The sequence below is a fragment of the Coloeus monedula genome, assembly GCF_965178545.1.
Source record: "Coloeus monedula genome assembly, chromosome: 26".
In the NCBI taxonomy this organism is placed as follows: Eukaryota; Metazoa; Chordata; class Aves; order Passeriformes; family Corvidae; genus Coloeus; species Coloeus monedula.
In genome coordinates this window covers 1481298-1499420 of record NC_138806.1, presented here as the reverse complement: position 1 = coordinate 1499420, position 18123 = coordinate 1481298, and the positions used below count along the sequence as shown (strand labels likewise).

The 18123-nt window shown below is 64.8% G+C and overlaps 2 protein-coding genes across 2 annotated transcripts; both read right to left on the bottom strand.

The window, feature by feature from the left end:
* Positions 1 to 851: 851 nt before the first annotated feature.
* TMEM98 (transmembrane protein 98) lies at positions 852 to 3430 on the bottom strand (the record flags this gene model as incomplete). Its single annotated transcript, XM_082297138.1, has 6 exons — positions 852 to 1059; positions 1548 to 1607; positions 2015 to 2130; positions 2434 to 2467; positions 2719 to 2850; positions 3300 to 3430. 6 exons carry the CDS (start codon positions 3428 to 3430, stop codon positions 852 to 854), a joined length of 681 nt encoding a protein of 226 aa, XP_082153264.1.
* Positions 3431 to 7407: 3977 nt separating this feature from the next.
* ARHGAP27 (Rho GTPase activating protein 27) lies at positions 7408 to 18016 on the bottom strand (the record flags this gene model as incomplete). Its single annotated transcript, XM_082297459.1, has 16 exons — positions 17888 to 18016; positions 16916 to 17633; positions 13348 to 13776; positions 12433 to 12648; positions 11992 to 12102; positions 11832 to 11899; positions 11646 to 11733; positions 10276 to 10380; positions 9794 to 9892; positions 9632 to 9722; positions 9378 to 9497; positions 8784 to 8882; positions 8442 to 8519; positions 8155 to 8289; positions 7698 to 7803; positions 7408 to 7585 (listed from the first exon to the last, which is right to left on the bottom strand). The coding sequence occupies exons 2-16, from the start codon at positions 17612 to 17614 to the stop codon at positions 7408 to 7410; spliced, it is 2622 nt and encodes an 873-aa protein (XP_082153585.1). The 5' UTR covers positions 17615 to 17633; positions 17888 to 18016.
* Between the last annotated feature and the right edge of the window lie 107 nt (positions 18017 to 18123).

Here is an 18123-nt window from a genome sequence, read left to right as displayed (position 1 = left end):
CACCTCCCAACCTCCCCAGTCCCAGTAAATCCACTCCAAACCTTCTTCCAACCAGTCCAACACCCCCTCAACCTCCCTTCAAATCCCCTCAACTCCCTCCAAACCCTCCCTAAACTCCAAACCTCCCCCTCAAGCACCCCAAATCCCCTGAAAACCCCCCAAAACCACCCCTGACCTTCCTAACCCTTCCAAATCCTCTTTAGCCCCTATTCCAACCTTCCCCTGTACTCCTTTCCCAGGCCCCCAGCTTCTCCCTAGACCCCCAACTCCTCCAAATCCCCCTCTGATGCCCCGAAATCCTCTCTAAACCCCTAAAACCCCCTCCAAACTTCCTCCCGAGCCCCCCAAAACCATCCCTAGACGCTCAACCCCAAAAATCCGCCTCCAAACCCCAAAATCTGCCTCCAACCTCCTAAACCACCTCCAGCCTTCCCAACCCCCTCCACACTCCCTTCCAAGCCCCCCAAATTCCTCCAAATCCCCCTCCAACCCCCCAAAATCCCCTCTAAACCCCCCAAACCACCTCCAACCTTCCAGACCTTTCCAAATCCTTTAAACCCCCCTTCTGACCTTTCTCCACACTCCCTTCCAAGTCCCTCAACCCCTCCACAGACCCCCAGTTCCTTCAAATCCCCCTCCAACCCCACAAATCCCCTCCAAACCCCTCAAACCCCCTCCACACTCCCTCCCAAGCTCCCCAACCCCCCTCCCAGACCCCCAACCTCCCCTTCATTACCCCCTTTTTCCCCCCCAGCCCCCTCCCCATCTCCTCTTCATGCAGACACCACATCACCAGCCCATCCCAGAGCGGCCCGTGTGGGGTCAGGGGGCACACGGGGACTTTATTGGGGTCAGATGGCCGACTGCTCCTGGCGGGGGGGCTCGGAGGGGGCCGGGGGCCGCTCGGGCTCGGTGGCCATGGCGGCCTGGCGCAGCACGGCCATGTGCTCCTCGGCGGCCGCCAGTGACCGCTCGACCCAGTGGCGGGCGGCCGGCTGGCGGCAGGCGCTGCGGGTCACCAGCACCAGGTGACTGACCGACAGCAGCAACGCCGCGGCCCTGCGGGGACACGGAGCTGTCACCGCCCTGTCACCTCCCTGACACCGCCCTGCCCCATGGTGGCTTCGTCACCAGGTCCGTGGTGACCAGGGGCAGCACCCAGGGAATGGCCTGAGGTGGTGTCACAGGGGGTTTGGGGTGGGTACTGGGAAAGTTTCATCCCCCACAGGGTGCTGGGCACTGCCCAGGCTCCCCAGGGAATGGTCCCGGCCCCGAGGCTGCCAGAGCTGCAGGAGCACTGGGACAGCGCTGCCAGGGATGCCCAGGGTGGGGTTGTTGGGGTGTCTGGGCAGGGCCAGGGGCTGGGATGATCCTGGGGGTCCCTCCCAGCCTGGGATATTCTGGGATATTCCATGATCTGCTCACACCAAGGGGCCTCCCCGTCCTGATGGAGGTGTCCCCAGAGGTGTGGTAAGGGATGGGGAGGGTGTCCCCACCCACAGGTATCCCCCCACCCAGGAGTGTCCCTGTCCTTCCGTCCCTGTCACCTCGCGTCCAGCAGTTTGGGGTCCAGCGGGGGGTACATGGATCTCACCACATCGTCCACCCTGTGGTGGGGACAGTGTTAACCCCAAGGGACACTGCGGTGACACCTCCAGCACACCCACCCTGAGCCTCAAGAGGCCTCTTGGAGCCCTGGGACCCCCCCAGAGCCCCAGGACCCCCCTGAGCCCCAGGAACTTCCCAGAGCCCCAGGACTCCTCCCAGAGTCCCTGGACCTCCCTACAGTCCCCAGGTTTCCCTCCAGAGTCCCCAGGGTCCCCTCCAGTGCCTCAGGACCCCCCCAGTGCCCTGGGACATCCCCAGAGCCCCCATGACCCCTCCAGACCCACCCTGTCCCAAAGCCCTGGGGACCCTCCAGAGCCCTGGAATTTTCCCCCCAGTCCCTGGGGACACCCCAGAGCCACAGGACCCCAGCCGAGGGCCCTGGGACCTCCCAGATGTCCCCTGTCACCTGGGGCTGATGCGCTTGGCCACCACGATGATGTCACCCAGGCTGGCCGGGGACTTCACACGTGCACCCGAGCCCATGGTCATGGCCACCAACTTCTCTGTCAGTGTGTGACAGATCTGGGGGACAGCAATGGGCACTCAGTGCCACCATCACCACCAGTGCCACAAGTGCCACCTACCATCAGCACCAGTGCCACCAGTAGCAGCAATGTCACCCCTGCCACCATTACCACAAGTGCCACCCACTGTTGACACCAATGTCACTACTGCCACTAGCGTCACTGGTAGCACCACTGCCACCATTGCCACCAGTGCCACCATTGCCACCAGCTCTACCAGTACCACCAGTGCTGCCATTGCCACCAGAGTCACCGGTACCACCCGTGTCACCACTGCCACCAGTGCCACGCCCTGACTCACCTTCAGGATGGCGATGCAGTGGGACACCAGACCCCTGTGGAGAGGGAGGACGGTGTGAATCCGGCTGTGTCCCCCCTGCTCTGTCCTTGTCCCCTGCGTGTCCCCCCTCTCCTGCCAGCCCACACCCTGTGTCCCCCAGACCAGTGGGGATATTCCCACCCCAAGACCATCTTGAGGACCATCCCCACGGCTTGGTGACCTCCAAATCCATCCCCTGCATCCCATGATGGGGCGCTGGCACTGCGCAGGGGTCCCCAGCAGTGGGGGGACATGGGGGACACTCACGAGGCATCTTCGACCCAGTCCTCATTCTCCAGGATGGCCTCAATGTGGGGGTTGGTGATGACCACATCGTCCAGCTCCAGCTCTGAGGGCTCCGACGGCGTCTCCGCGGTCCCCATCAGGTCCACGATGGGTCTGTCAGGGACATGGGGGACATCCCACCAAGGGCCACCTCCTCAGGCTGCCCACAGCCCCCATGGCCTTGATGATGGTGGACACATCCCCAGCTTCATCCCCCTGGTGATGGTGGATGTGTCCCCATCTTTGTCCCCCTGGTGATGTGGTTGTGCCCCAAACTTCTTCCCTCTGATGATGCTGGCCATGTCCCCTGCATCGTCCCCCTTGTCACAGTGGATATGTCCCCATCTTTGTTCCCTGGATGATGTCGGACACATCCCCAACTTCATCCCTTTGATGATGGCGGGTGTGTCCCCATCTCTGTCCCCCTGATGACTGTGGACACGTCCCCCACATTGTCCCCTTGATGATGCTGGACATATCCCCACCACTGTCCCCAGCCCATGGGGGTTGGGGTCCCTCCCTGGTGGGGACAGGGACGCTGCCAGCCCTGCGGGGTCACTCACTTGGTGTCATAGTGGTGGCGCAGGTCCTTGGGGTGACAGTAGCGCTGCCTGCACACCACCACCAGCGCCACGAAGGACGCCAGGAAGATGGTGGCCAGCACCCCGATGGCCACGATGACTACGGTCTCCATGGCTGGTCCCCACCGCAGGGGCTCAGGCGTCCGGTGCCATCACAGCGCACTGGGGGCTGAGGTGACAGGGGGACTGGGGGGGTTGGAACCCCACAGATGTTCTCCTCTCCCTCCCCGCACCCCAAAACACCCGGCCAGGACCTGGTGTCACCCCCAGATGGATCCCTGTCCCCAGGGGCTTTCTAGAGGCAGTGTCACCTGGGCGATGGGGTCACTCTGGGTGTGGGGTGCAGCAGGATTTGGGGGGCTATGGGGACATGGGGACAGGGGCTGGGGTCAGGGGAGGAAGGCCTGGGCCACAGTGGGGTGTGGGGACACCCAGAGTGTGTCCTTCTGGGGACCCCCACCCACAGCCCTGTCCCTATGGGAACATGGAGACCCCCAGAGCCTGACCCTGATGGGACCCCCCGAGCCTTTCCCTATGGGGCCATGGGGAGCCCAGAGACTGATCCCTATAGAGAGCCCAGAGTCCCTGTCCCTGTGGGACCACAGGGACCCCCAGAGCCCTGTCGCTAAGGGGCCGTGGGGACTCTCAGAGCCTGGTCCCTAGGAAGACCCCCCAGTTCTGATTCCTATGAGGCCATGTGGACCCCCAGAGCCCCGTTTCTATGGGGACCCCCAGAGCCCTGTCCCTATGGGACCATGGGGACCCCCCCTACCTCGTCCCTACGGTCCCCCTATTCCAATCCCTGTGGGGTTATGGGGACCTCCAAAGCCCCATCTTTATGGGAGCCCTCAGTCCCAATCCCGATGGGGCCATAGGGACCCCCTGATCCTGATCCCAATGGGGCCATGGGGACCCACAGAGTTCTGTCCCCATGGGATCACGGTGACCCCCAACGCCTGGTCCCTAAGGAGTCCCCCCTATTCCTATGGGGTCAAGGGGACCTCCAGAGCCCACTTTCCATGGGGACCCCCCAAATCTGATCCCAGTTGGGCCATGGGGACCCCCCAAGACACCCCTGCTGCAGCAGCAGGGCCTGTGTGTCCTGTCCCCACGGACAGCAGGACACCGGCCATACCAGACCCAGGGGACCCCACGGCCCCACATGGACGGACTGGGGGACCCCCTTCTGCCCATCCCGCGGGCCGGGGGCTCCATCCCTGCCCTCCCTACCTGCTGCGGCCGGGAGGCAGCGCCGGGCGGGACACGGGGACACGCGGGGACGGTGCCACTTCCGTGCCGGGTGTGCAAACACGGCCAGCGCCGACCTTTGCCCCCTGACTCACACCCGGGCCCCCCACAAAGGGGGGGTGCAGGAGGGGCCCCCCAAACCCTCCGGCCCCTCTCTTCACTGCTTCCCCCCTCCCCCCGCCCTTTTTTCTTTCTCCCCTAAATCCCATTGAATTTTAAGCCAGGTTTAGGGATTTGGCTTAAATTTCCAGCCCGGCTGCAGTTTGTCCCTGCAACCCCACAAGGTTGGGGACAGGGAGGGGGGGGGGCCAGCGTGCCCCCCCCCCCGCCCCCCTCCGCCACTTTCTCACTGCGATTAAAGCCTTAAGAGGGATTTTGGCTGCCAAAGCTGCTTGGGCTGTAACCCCCTGGTGCCTGGCCCTGGGGGGGGGGCACAGCCCCGGGGGTGTCCCCAGGGCCCCCAAAGTGTCCCCAGCGCTGCCCCCAGCCCCGGGGGGTGTCCCTGTCCCTGTCCCGGCTGGGGTCGGACCCTGCCTGTGCAGCACCAGGGAAGGTGGGAGATGGCACCAAGGGGAAAAGGGGGTCCGGGGGGGGGCACCGAGAGAGGGGGGCACTGCTGGGGGGCTGGGGGGGTCCTGGGAGTGGGGGGGTGCCGCTGGGAGGGCCCTATGAGGATGTTGGGGGGGAGCTGCTGGGGCGGTGTCCCTGTGAGGGTCTGGGGGGGGGGGTGAGCTGCTGGGGGGTGCTGGGGGTCCCGGGAAGTTCCGTGAGGGAGGTTGAGCTGCTGGGGAGGGTCCTGTGAGGATCTGGGGGGGGGGCTTTGCTGTTTAGGGGGTCCGGGGGAATCCGAGTGTCTGGGGGAGGGGGGGTCGCTGCTGTAGGGGGGAGCCGGGGGTGTTTGTCTGGGGGGTCTGCGGGGGTCGCTGCTGGCGGTGCCCGGTCCCGCACAGCCTTGGTTGCGGGGGGCACGGGGCTGATAGGGGGTCCCGCTTGGCCCTGGGGGTCGTTCCGGGGGTCCGGAGGTGGGGCTGGGGGTCTCTGGGGGGGCCCCGGCACGGGTCTATGGGGGGGGATCGTTCCCAGGGGTCCCCTACAACGCCTGGGCTCCCGTGGGGGGGGGGGGTTGGGGGATGGCCGGGGGGGTCCCGAGGTCCCCTCCCGGCTCTCTCGGCGGGTCCCTGCGAACCTCCCGGCCCCCCCGATCCCTCCCGGCCCCCCGCACCTGGAGCGGCTCCGCGGCGGCCGCGAACAAGATGGAGCCGGGCGGGGGGCGCGGAGCGGGGCCGGGAGCGGGGTGGGATCGGGATGGGAGCGGGGATCGGCCGGGCTCTGCCCCCGGCACCGCCCTCCTCCCGCCCCGCAGCGCTCCGAGGGGGCCCGAGGGTCCCCTACGCCTCCCAAAGTTCCTGAAGTGCGTCCCATGCATCCAATAGTGTCCCCAAATGTCCCAAAGAACCCCCACTGCACTCCTGAAGAATCCCCTCTTGTCACAAAGTACTTTCTTGTGCCTCAAAGTGGCCTCCCTGCATCCCAAAGTGGCTCCATTGTGTCTCAAAGTGCCCCTGCTGCACCCTCCAAACACCATCTTGTCCCCCACGGTGCCCCCAAACTTCCCCCCTGCATTCCAAACAGTCCCTGTCCCGTCCCCAGCTGTGTCCTCTTGTGTCCCAAAGTGTCCCAGTTGCATCCCAAACTGTCCCCATTGTGTCCCAAACCACCACCCCTGCAAGTTCTCCTTTGTGTCCCAAGAATCCTCGTGCCCCAAAATGACCGCAGTGCACCCCAAAGTGTCTCTGTCTTGTCCCAAAGTGTCCCCATTGCAGCCCAGCTTGGCCCCACTACATCCCCACACATCCCCACCACACCCCAAAGTGCCCTTGCTGTGTCCCCAAGTGTCCCCTCTGTACCCCAGCCATCCCCGTGTCCCTGCTGCCATGTGCTGTCCTTGCTGTGTCCCAAAGCAAGGGACATGTGTCCCATGTGCTCACACCCCCTCCTCGTGTCCCTGCCATGCCCTTTTTTGTCCCCATTATGTCCCAAAGCACTTCAGTCATGTCCCTTGCCATCCTTTTTGCGTCCCACCCAGTTCTGGTTGTGTCCCAGCTTGTCACCACCGTGACCCAAGGTGTCCCCACCCCAGGAGGTGGCTCTGGGTGATGGGAACTCGTGTGCTCTGACTGTGTGGCTCTCACCACGTGTCTCACTGTCTGTGGTGACACTTGTGGTGACAGTGTTTGGTGATGCCAGCCAGGAATGGTGTCCCAGGTCACTGCCGTGCCCTGCAGTCTCAGGTCCCCTCATCCTCATGGGGTACAGAGGGCACGTGGTGTCCCCAAGGGTCACCAGGAGCCCCTGCTGTACCACCAATGTCCCTGGGATGTCCCTGGGACGTCCCCATGTCCTGCCAGCAACACCTCACCCTGGTGTCTGAACGGGCTCTTTATTCGGGCATGGAGCAGGGGGCTCCAGCCACGGCACTGCCCGGCTCCTCCCCGCCCGCCCGCCGGTGCCACCGTCCAGCAGGCACTGCCCGCCCGGACCCTCCCTCCCCTCCTGGGAACGCCGGCTCGGCGAGCTGGGCACTGCAGCGCTCCACTGCCCGTGGGGACCCCCTGAGCCCCGCACACCCCCTGGGGCTCAACCCCTGCGGGTCTGGTCCCGGTGGGAGGGGGTGGCCAAGGAGGACCCACCGGGGTGCCCATCCCTTGAGCCGGGTCCCCGCACTGCCCTTCATGGAGCCACGACCGCCACCACCGAGGTGACACATGGCCAAGTCCTTCCTGGAGACGCCGCTCCATCAAGTCCCTGCTGCCGGGCTTGTCCCCGCGTGTGTCCCCAGGGTTTATCCGTCCGGGAAGATGTATCCATAGTGGTTGAGGATGTGCTCCACCACCTGGTTCTGGAAGACCATGTGCATGGCCATGCTGGCCTCCTCGCTGGCTGGCCGCAGCAGCGTGGGGCCGAAGACGATGGCCACGCTCTGCACCGACATGCGGTTCTCCTCCTTGTGCTCCACCACCCTGCGGGGACAGGGCACGTGTCACCGGCATGGCCCTGACCCTGGGACCTGTCCCCAGAGTCGTGTTCTGCCTTCCTGCACCAGGCAGGGTTTGGGGAACAAGGGGGGGTCACCTGCAGAGGTGGCGGAAAAGGACCTTCATGGTGTCATGGTGGGCGGGTGGCAGGGACAGCACCAGGTCCCGGATGCAGCGGCCCCGCAGGGAGGGGTCCTGTATCTCTGCCAGGGAGGGAGGGCACGGTGGGGGCTGGCTCCGGTGGCCACAGCATCCCTGTCCCCACCTCCATCCCCATCCTCATCCCATCTCCATCACCACCCCCTGTCCCAGTTCTTTCTCCATTCCCATCCCATTTCAATCTCATTCTTGTCCCCAACCCCATCCTTATACCCTTCCCCATCCCATCGCCATTCCATCCCAGTTCCCATCCTTGTCTCCATCCCATCCCATTACAACCCCATCCTTGTCCCCACCCCATCCCACCCCACCCCATCCCATCCCATCCCATCCCATCCCATCCCATCCCATCCCATCCCATCCCATCCCATCCCATCCCATCCCCTGTCCCTCACTGATGGCAGCGATGAACTTGTCGAAGTGGCTGAAGGGGATGAGCGGCTCTGGCAGCTCCCGCAGGAAGAGCTTCAGTGCCCCGGTGACAACATGGATGTCCTCCCAGCGCCCGTCATCCAGGTCCAGCTGCTCGTCTGGGGGTGGGGCAGCACCTCAGCTGTGTCCAGAGCCCCCGGGGATGGGTGGAGGTCCCCAGCTGCCCCCTCCCCAACCACAGCCCTGTCCCTCTGCCCCTCGAGGGGGGTTATACCCCATTGTCCCCCACTGTCACCGCAGGTGACCGTACCATGCTCCACCTTGTAGCGCAGTTTCTGGATGGTGGCCAGGTTACCACTGACCCGGTACAGCCCGTCAATGTCCAGACCTGGGCAGATGGAGATGGGGGAAAGCTCCCAGTTAAACAATCCACCCTGGGATGGGACATTAGACACTCTTGAGGGAACTCCAGGTCCCCATGTGTCCCTGCTGTCCCCTGCAGGATGCCCACAGCCGGGTGGTACACAGTGACGGCACCCAGTACAGCAGCCAGCACCAGGATTCCAAGGAAAACCCGAGCATCCCATGTAGGCTGTCCCCGGAGCTGTCCCCGTGCTGGTGCCCCAGGCTGTCCCTGTCCCCAGGGTGGTACCTCTCCTCTCCACGGTCTGGATGCACTGCAGGACGAAGTGCGGCACCGTCCCCCGCTCCCGCTCACACAGCGCCAGCAGCGAGCAGCCAAAAACCTGGTCTGGGAACACAGCGGGGACATAAGCACGGCCAGGGGACACCAGGAGGGTGGCTAGTGCAGGATAAGGTTGGGGAGAGAGGGTTCTGTTCCCATAGGAGTGGGCCACCGGGGTGGCTGGAGGTGATGGGACATGCCCGAACCCACCACCAAGATGTTGGGTCAGGGCTGGGCTTGGTCACTCAGCCTGGTGTCCCAACTCCATCCCCCTGGCTGTCCCCACCCACCCTCCAGCCTGAAGACATCCAGAGGGACTCAGCCCCATTCCAGCACCCACCCCTGATGTGCCCTACCCCGATACCCCATCCCAGCACTCACTCTGGCTTTACCCTCATCTCAGCACGTATCCTTGATCCAGCCCCATCCCAGCACCTCATCCTGATCCAGTCTCATCCCAGCAATCCCCTTGATGTATCCCCATCCTGACACCCACGCCCGATCCACCCCCATCCCAGCCCCTCATCCCAGCATCCCCCGGCCCGGCCCCCCCACACTCACCCTTGATGTAGCCCCTCTCCCGCAGGGATTGCAGCGTCGGCCGCCTCTGCAGGAACTTGCGGAGTTTGTTCCGGACTCTGCTGGTGTCACTCTCGGCACTGCCCGTCACCTGCCCGGCGGCTGGCGGGGACATGGCACAGGTCAGCACCATCCCGAGGGACCGACCGGGGCTCCCGGCTTGTCCCGCCCCGGGGACCCCGCAGGGTGGGCGGTTCTGCCGGGCCCCCGGGCCCGCCCCGGGTGCCGCTGCTCACCTGCCCTCCTCTCCTCGCCGCCCCCCAGCTTCTCCCGGGAGCCGAATTCAGCCCGAATTTCGGCATCCTCCTCTCCGAGGATGTAGGAGCCCTAAGGAAGGGGCACCGTGAGACGCCGGGACCCGTCCCCGGGGTGGCCGCGGGGCGGGGGGCCCTGCTCACCCTCCGGCCGATGCTGTCGGCGATGGCCCGGTGCCAGGCGGTGATGATCTGTTCCGAGTCGTGCTGGATGAGGAATTCCGAGCCCTCCCGCGTCCTCAGCTGCCGGAGCAACAGGCAAAGGTCAGGGAAAGGGCACGGGGCTGCCGCAACCACGCGGATTTGGGAACCAGGATGTGGCTGAGCCCGACGCCAACTCCGGTGACACCAAACGGTGCCGGGGAGCTGGAACGGCTGGAAACCTCATTCCTGTGCAAAGCCCGAGTGGAAAAACTCCTCTGGGGGCCAGGATGTCCCTTGGTAACCTCTCGGTGCCCATCAGGACGGGACAGTGGCCGGCAGTGCAGTGTGTCCTTGTGCTCCCACCCCGGTGTCCCCACATCCCCAGTGTCCCCAGTTCCATCCCCTGCACCCCTGCTGGGATGAGCCGGGCAGGTGTGGCATTGCCCTGGGGTGTGACCAGGTTCCCTCTGTCACCTGCTCACCTCCAGGACATTCTTCTTGCTGGACTTGTCCCTGCCAGCCCAGGTGAGGGTGGCCCCGCGCAACTCCACCGTGTGCTCGGGGGTGGTCAGGGTGCTGGGGTGCCTCTGTGGGGACAAGGGGATGAGGGTCGCACCTGCCCAGAGGGGACAGGGACACCAGAATCCTGCTGGGGGGTGTGGGCTGCCCTCCTCCAGAAAGGCAAGATTGTCAGATGTCCTCCATGGGACCCCTCTGTCCCCTCCTGTGGTCTCTCAGGACTAGGACGTGGGGCTGCATGGTGGGGTGAGGGTCACGGCCACCAGCTTGGGGACAGCCAGACCCTAGGGCTGCCATCACCTCAAGGGACATTCCCAGCCTTTCCCAGGGACCCCGGGGGGCTCCAGCTTTGGGGTCCCTCTCAGTGACACTGCGGGAAGGGAGAGAGTGGTTGCCCCCAAGGAGGGGATTTTGCAGGGGGAGAGCATCAGACCCACTGGTTCTCCTCGTGCCCTGGGTTTCAGGATGCTTTGGCCACGGCCCCCTCCCCCAAGAGCCTCCACACCCCCAGACAGAGCCCTGGACCCCCGAGGTGAGGCCAGCACTGCGTCTCCCCCAGCTGTGGGTCCCCTGTCTTCCCCCCCTCTGCTGTCACTGCAGGGTGTTGCAAGACCCACGACAACTTCTGCATCCGGTGGCTGCTGGGCACTGGGGGGGGAACTGGGCCCGGGGGGGGACTGGGGCTGGCACTGCTTCCTCCTGCTGGCTCCCACCAGCTCCAGGTGCCCCACAACTGGCACCCCTGCAGGGAGTGCGTGTGTGTGTGTGTGCGGGGGGGCGAGGGGACATGTCCCAGTGCCAGGGGTCCCTGTGCATGGCACCTGCCCCGGCCTGGGGGTCCTGGTCCCATTCTTCAAGTGCTGATCCCCCCACAGTGCCAGGGGTCCTGTTTCGTAGGTGCTGGCCCTGTGCCCTGGATGTTGGCCTCATCCTATGGGTGCTGGTTCCATCCCGCAGGCTTCGACTCCATCCTGTGGATCCTTGCCCTGTCCTACAGATGTTGGTCCTATCCTGTGGATGCTGGCTGCATTCTGTGGGTGCTGGCCATGGTCCCCCTCCCCTAAGAGCCCCTGCACTCCCTAGACAGAGCCCTGAACCCCCACCCCAGAGGTGAGGCCAGTGCCATGTTCCCCATGGGTGCCTGTCCCTGTCCTACAAGTGTTGGCCACATCCTGTGAGTCCTTGCCCAGTCCCAGGGGTTCTGTCCCAGTCCCATAGGTTCTGTCCCAGTCCCATGGGTTCTGGCCCTGTCCCATGGGTTCTGTCCCAGTCCCATGGGTTCTGGTCCCACCCCACAGGAGCTGCCCTGCCCCGAGGCCATTGGGGCTCTCACCAAGGCGCTGGCAGCTGAGTGCTTGGAGTCCTTGAAGAAGGTGAGGATTCCCCCTTCCAGCACTGTCCAGGAGGAGCTCCAGTTCTTCCTGGGGAGCAGAGCAGGGGTCATACAGTGGGATAGCACAGCCCCTCCACCCTGCTGGACTCCTGTCGCCAGTCGCAGGGGACACCGGGATGTTCTTACCGGAGCCGCTTCCCTCTGTCCAGCGTCTTGGTCCGGTTGAGCACCCCGGCTTTTTCGAGGCTTTTAAACTGGAAAGTAAAGGTGGGGGTGTCAAATTTGCCCCCTGCTCTCCCCGGTGCCAGGGTGGGGGCAGGCTGGGTGCCCCTCGCTGCGTGCTCACCTTCTCCTCCTTGGTGCCCGCTGCCGGTGACACGGTGCCGTGCCAGGCCAAGAGCCCGCTGTCCTGGCTGGAGCCGCTGCTCGCCCGCTCATGGCGGCCGCCCGATGGCACCTGGGCAGGGAGGGGTCAGGTGAGGCCCAAGGTGCCCCTGCCAGGAGGGGCCTGTGCTGTGCACCCACGGCACCCCAGAGCCCCTGCAGCCCCTGCTCCGAGGGCTTGTGAGGATGTTTATCCCTGGCAGTTACCCCTGTCTGCATCTTTGGCCCTGTCCCCATCCCCATTGCTGTCCCTGTCCTTGTCCGTAGCCCATCCCTGTCCCTATCCCAGTTCCTATCCCTGTGCTCATTCCTCTTCCATTCCCTGTCCCTTTCCCTGTCCCCATGCCCATCCTCAGTCCTGTCGCAATCCCTGTTCCCATCCCCTCCCATCCCTATCCCGTACCGTGTCAGGGGCGAAGTGCTCGGGGTAGAACACGATTCCTTCGGGGTGGCTGTGCCCATACCAGCCTGGGGGTGAGCCCAGCTCCTCAGGGCGCCTCGGGGACAGGCAGAGAGAGGCCCCCTGATCATAGGAGCCCACGGGTGAATAGTCTTCCTCGGGATAACACTCCAGCTCATCTGGAGACAGGTCGGGATAATCTGTTTCTGGAGTGGGTGGCTGGAGAGAAGAGACTGGTCAAGATCTTGTGCCCTACCAAGAGACCTGCATCCCTGTGTGGCTTGCCCAGGTGGGGGCTGCCCCATCTCCATCATCTCCATCTCCATTCCCATCTCCATCTCAATCCTTGTCTCCATCTCCATTCCCATTCCTGTTTCTATCTCCATCTCAATCCCAGTATCCATTCCCATCTCCATCTGCACCTTCATCTCCATTCCCATTCCTGTCTCCCATCTTCAGCTTCATCCCTGTCTCCATCTCCATCCCATCCCTGTTTCCATCTCCATTCCCCTCTCTTTTTACATCCCTGGATCTGTTCCCATCTCAATCTTCTTCTGTCTTCATCTCCATTCCCATCTCCACCTTTGTCTCCATCTTCATCTCCATTGCATCTCCCATCCTTTCTCAATCTTCATCTCTGCCTCCATTTTCATCCCACCCCGTTTCCATCTGCATTCTCATCCCTTCCTACACCCCTGTATCCATACCCTTGTCCATCTTCATCTGTCTTCATCTCCCTTCCCATCTGTCTCCGTTTCCATCTCCGTCTCAGTCTCCATTTCCACTGCATCTCCCATCCCTTTCTCAATCCTGATCTCCGTCTCTGTCTCCATTTTCATCCCATCCCTTTTTCATCTCCATTCCCATCCCTGTCTCCCCCCATCCCAAGCCCATCCCCGCGCCTCGCTGGGTGCTCACCCTCTGCTCCATGGGGCCGTACCGCGTCCCCCCAGGGTGCATCTCCTGGGGGCTGCCCGTGTCTCCCGCAGTGGGGGGGTCCCACGACGTCTCACCTGTCACCGAATTATAGAAAAAAGTCTGTCCGCTTCCTTGGTCCACGTGCTGTTCCCACTCGGGAAGCTCCGGGCTGTGTGCGAGTGAGGAGACGGGAGAGGCGGCGGGACTCACTCCATCGGCCGCCTGCCCAAAGGGACAATCCCACGTGGTCTCGCCCGTCACCGGGTTATAATAAAACAAATGTCCACTGTCCGTGTCCGTGTGGGTTTCCCAGTCCGACACGGAGCCGCCGGGCTCCTCTGGGGCCGAGCTGGCGGCTGCGGCCTCTTCCCGCAGCTCCTGGATGTTGAGGTAGATGGGATCGGGTGTCTCCTCTGACTCCTTGCGTGCCTGGGGGGACACGGATGTGTCACTACGGCAGCTGGGACGGCGTCCCTGGGATGTCCCCACTGTGGTGTCTGGGTGGCAGCTGGGTGAGGGGCTGAGGAGCCGGATCCTGCCCTGGCTGCTGGATCACCCCCCTGCCTGGGCCCCCCAGAGCGTGGGGCAGGAGGTGCCGACAGTGGGGTGTAGGTGGCTGGGAGGTGGAGAGGGGCACCCACAGGCCATGGAGAGACATCGGGGTCCCCAGTGCCAGCACCTGTGTCACTGCTGCCCGTGTCACCTGCTGCTGGCAGCACCCTCACAGCCAGCACCAAGTCACTGGCACCTGCATCACCCACTGTGAACAGCACCTGCAGCAGCACCCGCACCGCCGGTGCCCGTGTCACTGCATCATCAACACCTGCAGTAGCAGCACCCACGTCATCAGCACTGCCATCACTGGTACCCATGTCACCCACATCATCAACAGCCGTGTCATGGGTACCCACTCATGCACCACCTGCACCATTCACAGCCACATCACTGGTACCTGCATCACCTGCTGTGTGCAGCACCCACATCATTGGCACCCAAACCATGAACACCCACAACCTCTGCACTGATATCTGCAGCCCCAAAACCTCCAGCCTGCTCGTCCCCTGCACCCCCAGACTCTGCTCCCACCTCCTCAGCACAAGCACCCCAAAACTCACACTCATCTCACCCACGCTTGCACCCCAGCACCCTCAACACCAGCCCCCCAGGACACCTCCTGCCCCCACATCACCGATACCAGCACCCACATTACCTGCATCCTCATCACCTGTGCCCTGGGACACTTCCAGCACCCACAGCCCCGGCCTCCCCTCCCAGAGCCGGATGCTGAACCAGACAGTCTCACCACTGTATCCCAAAATAACATCCCCAGCACCAGCCTGGCTGATTCCCCACTGTGGGGCTGCTTGGGGTGGGGGATGTGTCCCCTGGGACCACGAGGGTGCTGCCAGCAGGGAACCCCCTCCTGGCACCCTTTGATCTCCCCAGTTTTACAGCCTGAGTCTCTCACTAATGGCTGTGGGGACAAAGGTCCCAGCTCCAGCCCTGCCCATCACCCTGAAGGAGGTGACAGCGGGTGCAGTGTCCTTGGGGACACCCTGGATCAGAGGGGGACAGCAGCTCGATGAAACCCCCTCATCCTCCCCCCATCACCCCACGACCCCCCCATGGTGAGCAGGGCCAGAAGCCACCGGGGGGGGGGGGGGTGTCACCCTCCTCCTGGGGACAAGGGACATGGGGGTGGCAATGGGGGATCCCTGGCACGGAGCCCCCCCAGCACCTCTCTCTTCCCCATGGGTGCATCCCTGGGGGGGTTCTCATCCCTGGGGGGGCCGGGTACCCCTCCGTGCTTTGGGATGGGCATGGTAGCACCCGCCGGTGCCCATAAACCCCCAGGGAAACCCAAGGGGAAGCATGGGGAGGGCTGACCCCAAAACACCCCCCTGTCTCCCGGCTGGGTGCACCCTCGGGTGCTGCCTACCTTCCCCAAGTGCAGCAGCTGCAGCACCCTGCTCCGGGCCCGCTGCGGACCCCCCGGCGCCCGGTCACCCATCGCGGTGACACTGGGGCAGCACTGGGGGCACCGGGGTGGGGACAGCCGTGGGGACACCGAGAGGCTCCGGTAACACCGCTGGCGCCCTAAGCCGGGCCCTGCACCCGCCGCTTCCTGCCGGGTTTGGGGAGCGGAAGAGACGCCCAGGGCGGAATTGGCTTCTCTGGGGGTTGTTGTCACCCGTCCCCCACAACCTTCCACTCGCCATCCCCTCTGGCAAAGCCAAGGCCAAGCAAGCAGGAATTGCACTGGGATGATCCCCGAAAATTTTGGGTGCCCCGTCTGGTGTCACATTGCTCCACCGGAGGCTGATCTGGGGCTGCTGTGTCCCCGCAACACCGGGATCGTTCCATCCCATCCCATCCCGGGGGGTGGGTGCACATGGTGGCAGGATCATGGTCCCGCCATGCCCGATGCCGGATGGTTTTGGCACCGGTTGGATTTGGGCAGGGAAGGGGAATGCTCCCGTGGTGGCACTCGGGTTGGGGACTATGCTGGCTCACCCCCAGAGGGGGGTCGGAGGCTTTGGGTGTGCAAAGGGCACAGCTGGGGGCACAAGGTGTAAAATGGGGTAAAAATTGGGTGGGAAATGGGGGGAAATGGGGTGAAAATGGGGTGTAAAACATAGCCCCCCACCACCAACACCCCATTTCCTCCAGCAACTCCCCCAGGTGGCACAATCCCTCCAGCCCCCCTAGAAGTGGAGGACACTCAGACTTGGGGTGCTCCAGGTGCTTGGGGTTACTCCAAAGTGAGGTGCTCGGGGACAAGTGAGGAGGGGACAAGGTCGTGGGACCCACCCCTGTGCCGTCACTGTCTCACCCCGTGTACCCCAGCCCGTGTTGGCGGCAGGTGAGCAGCCGGGGGGAGCCCCACTCTCGGGTGACCCCGGGGGAGGGGCAGCCCAGGGGGCTCTGGGCAGGGCCCTTTGCTACTTACTGGTGTGGGGTGAGCGTGGCTTTGGGGTGTCGGGGCGCTGGCCTGTGCCGGGGTGCACCCAGCACCCACCTCGGTCCCTGGGTGCTGCGCCCAGGTGAGGCACCCGCCCCGGCAGGGAGGAGCTGCCGCGCTTCCCTGTTAACCCCTTTGTGCCTCCTCTGATCCCGGAACGCTCCGGAAACCTGAGGGGGACACCCCAAAGCTCCTCTGGGTGGCACCGAGTCCCCCCCTGTCCCGGGGACCACGGGGCTCTGGGGCTGGGAGAGCCCAGGGGTGCCCATGAGGGGGGGAACTGAGGCACGGGGCAGGGGGCTGAGGGTGAAGGGTGTGCGGGGGGGCCCCAGTGCAGGCGGTCACTCACAGCCCCGAGACGGTCAATTCTGGTAAACCCGTACGGGGGGGGGTCACATGCAGGTTTGTCCCACGGGGTCAGCTCGGTGGGGGGACTTGGGGGGTCCCAGCGGTGGCTGCGGTGCCAGGGTGTCACCTCACCCTGTGCTGGAGGTCTCAGTTGGGCAACACGGCCACTGAATCAGCCGAGGGGCTCAGGCTCAACACCCCTACCCACTAACCCCCCCAGCGCAGCTTCTGGGGATAGCAGTGGGGATGTCACCGTACCTGAGCCGCGGGGCCGGCCCCCGGCCGCCTCCTGGCCACGTCCCTGTCCTTGCCGGAGGCGCAGAGGGTCTCGGAGCGGCTCTTCCCGAGCGGGCGAGCGTGTCCTGGGGGGTCCCTCCGTGCCCCCATGGCAGTGGCACCGCGTGGTGCTGGTGTCACCCGCGCCAGGTCATCCAGGGACTGCGAAGGTCTCACAGGCTCAGCGGGGTGCGGGGTCAGCCCCGGGAGGACCCGAAAAGAGCTGAGTGATGGCGGTGAGTCCCTCCTGGGCACCGAGTCCCTCTGAAACACCGAGTCCCTCCTGGGCACCGAGTCCCTCTGGAGCATCGAGTCCCTGCGGGGCACCGGGCACCCTCCTGCCGGCTCGCCCGGCTCGGCGGCGCCGATGAACCGATATTCGTAGGCTGGCGGGGGCTGAGGGACGAGCGTGGCCGGCTCTGTCGTAGCATGTCCTGGTGGCGGGGGGTCAAGCGGGGCTGGGGCGGCGATGGGTGGCAGCTCCTTGACGTACTGGGCCGGGATGTAGAAGGGTCGGGCGTCCCCGCTCCTGCGGACGTGCCACCAGTGCGGGTTGGTGCGTTTGAGCAGGACATAGCGCTCGTTGGGTTTGATGGACACCAAGGTGCCGTCCTTGGCGCGGTACTCGAAGCCGTACTCCACCAGCACCAGCGCCTCCTCCGCCGGCCCCGCCGCCTCCATGGCCTCCCGGCGCCTCCGCCTGCGGGACACGGGGCAGGGAAAAGGTGACGGCAGCGCCCAACCCGTCCTGGGGCGAGGACCCCCCAGCTCAGCTCCCTCGGGGTCCCCGCTGAGCTCCAGCCCTATGCGGCAGCTCCGCAAACCGCCCGAACCTGCTGGAACAGCCTTGGGGTCACCGCCACCATCCTTACCACCATGCCCGAGACCCCAAAGCCGCTGAGCCCCAAGCTGCTGAGCCCCCGAAGCCCCCGGGCCCCCGGGCCCCGCTCTCACCTGCGGCCGGCGCTGGGGCGGGTGCGCGCCCGCGGGTGCCGCTCGTGCCCGCGCCGGGCTGGTCCCGACTCGCCCGGTTTCCGCTGCCGCCTCGACGAGAGACGGGGCCGGGCTCCGCGGCGGGGTGGGTGCCCGGCCCCCGGCTGCAGCACGGGGTTGTGGGGCGCGTTTCCTCCCCTCGGCGGGCGGGAAGGGACGCTGGCGGAGGGGACCCGCTGCCGCCCGACGAGGAAACG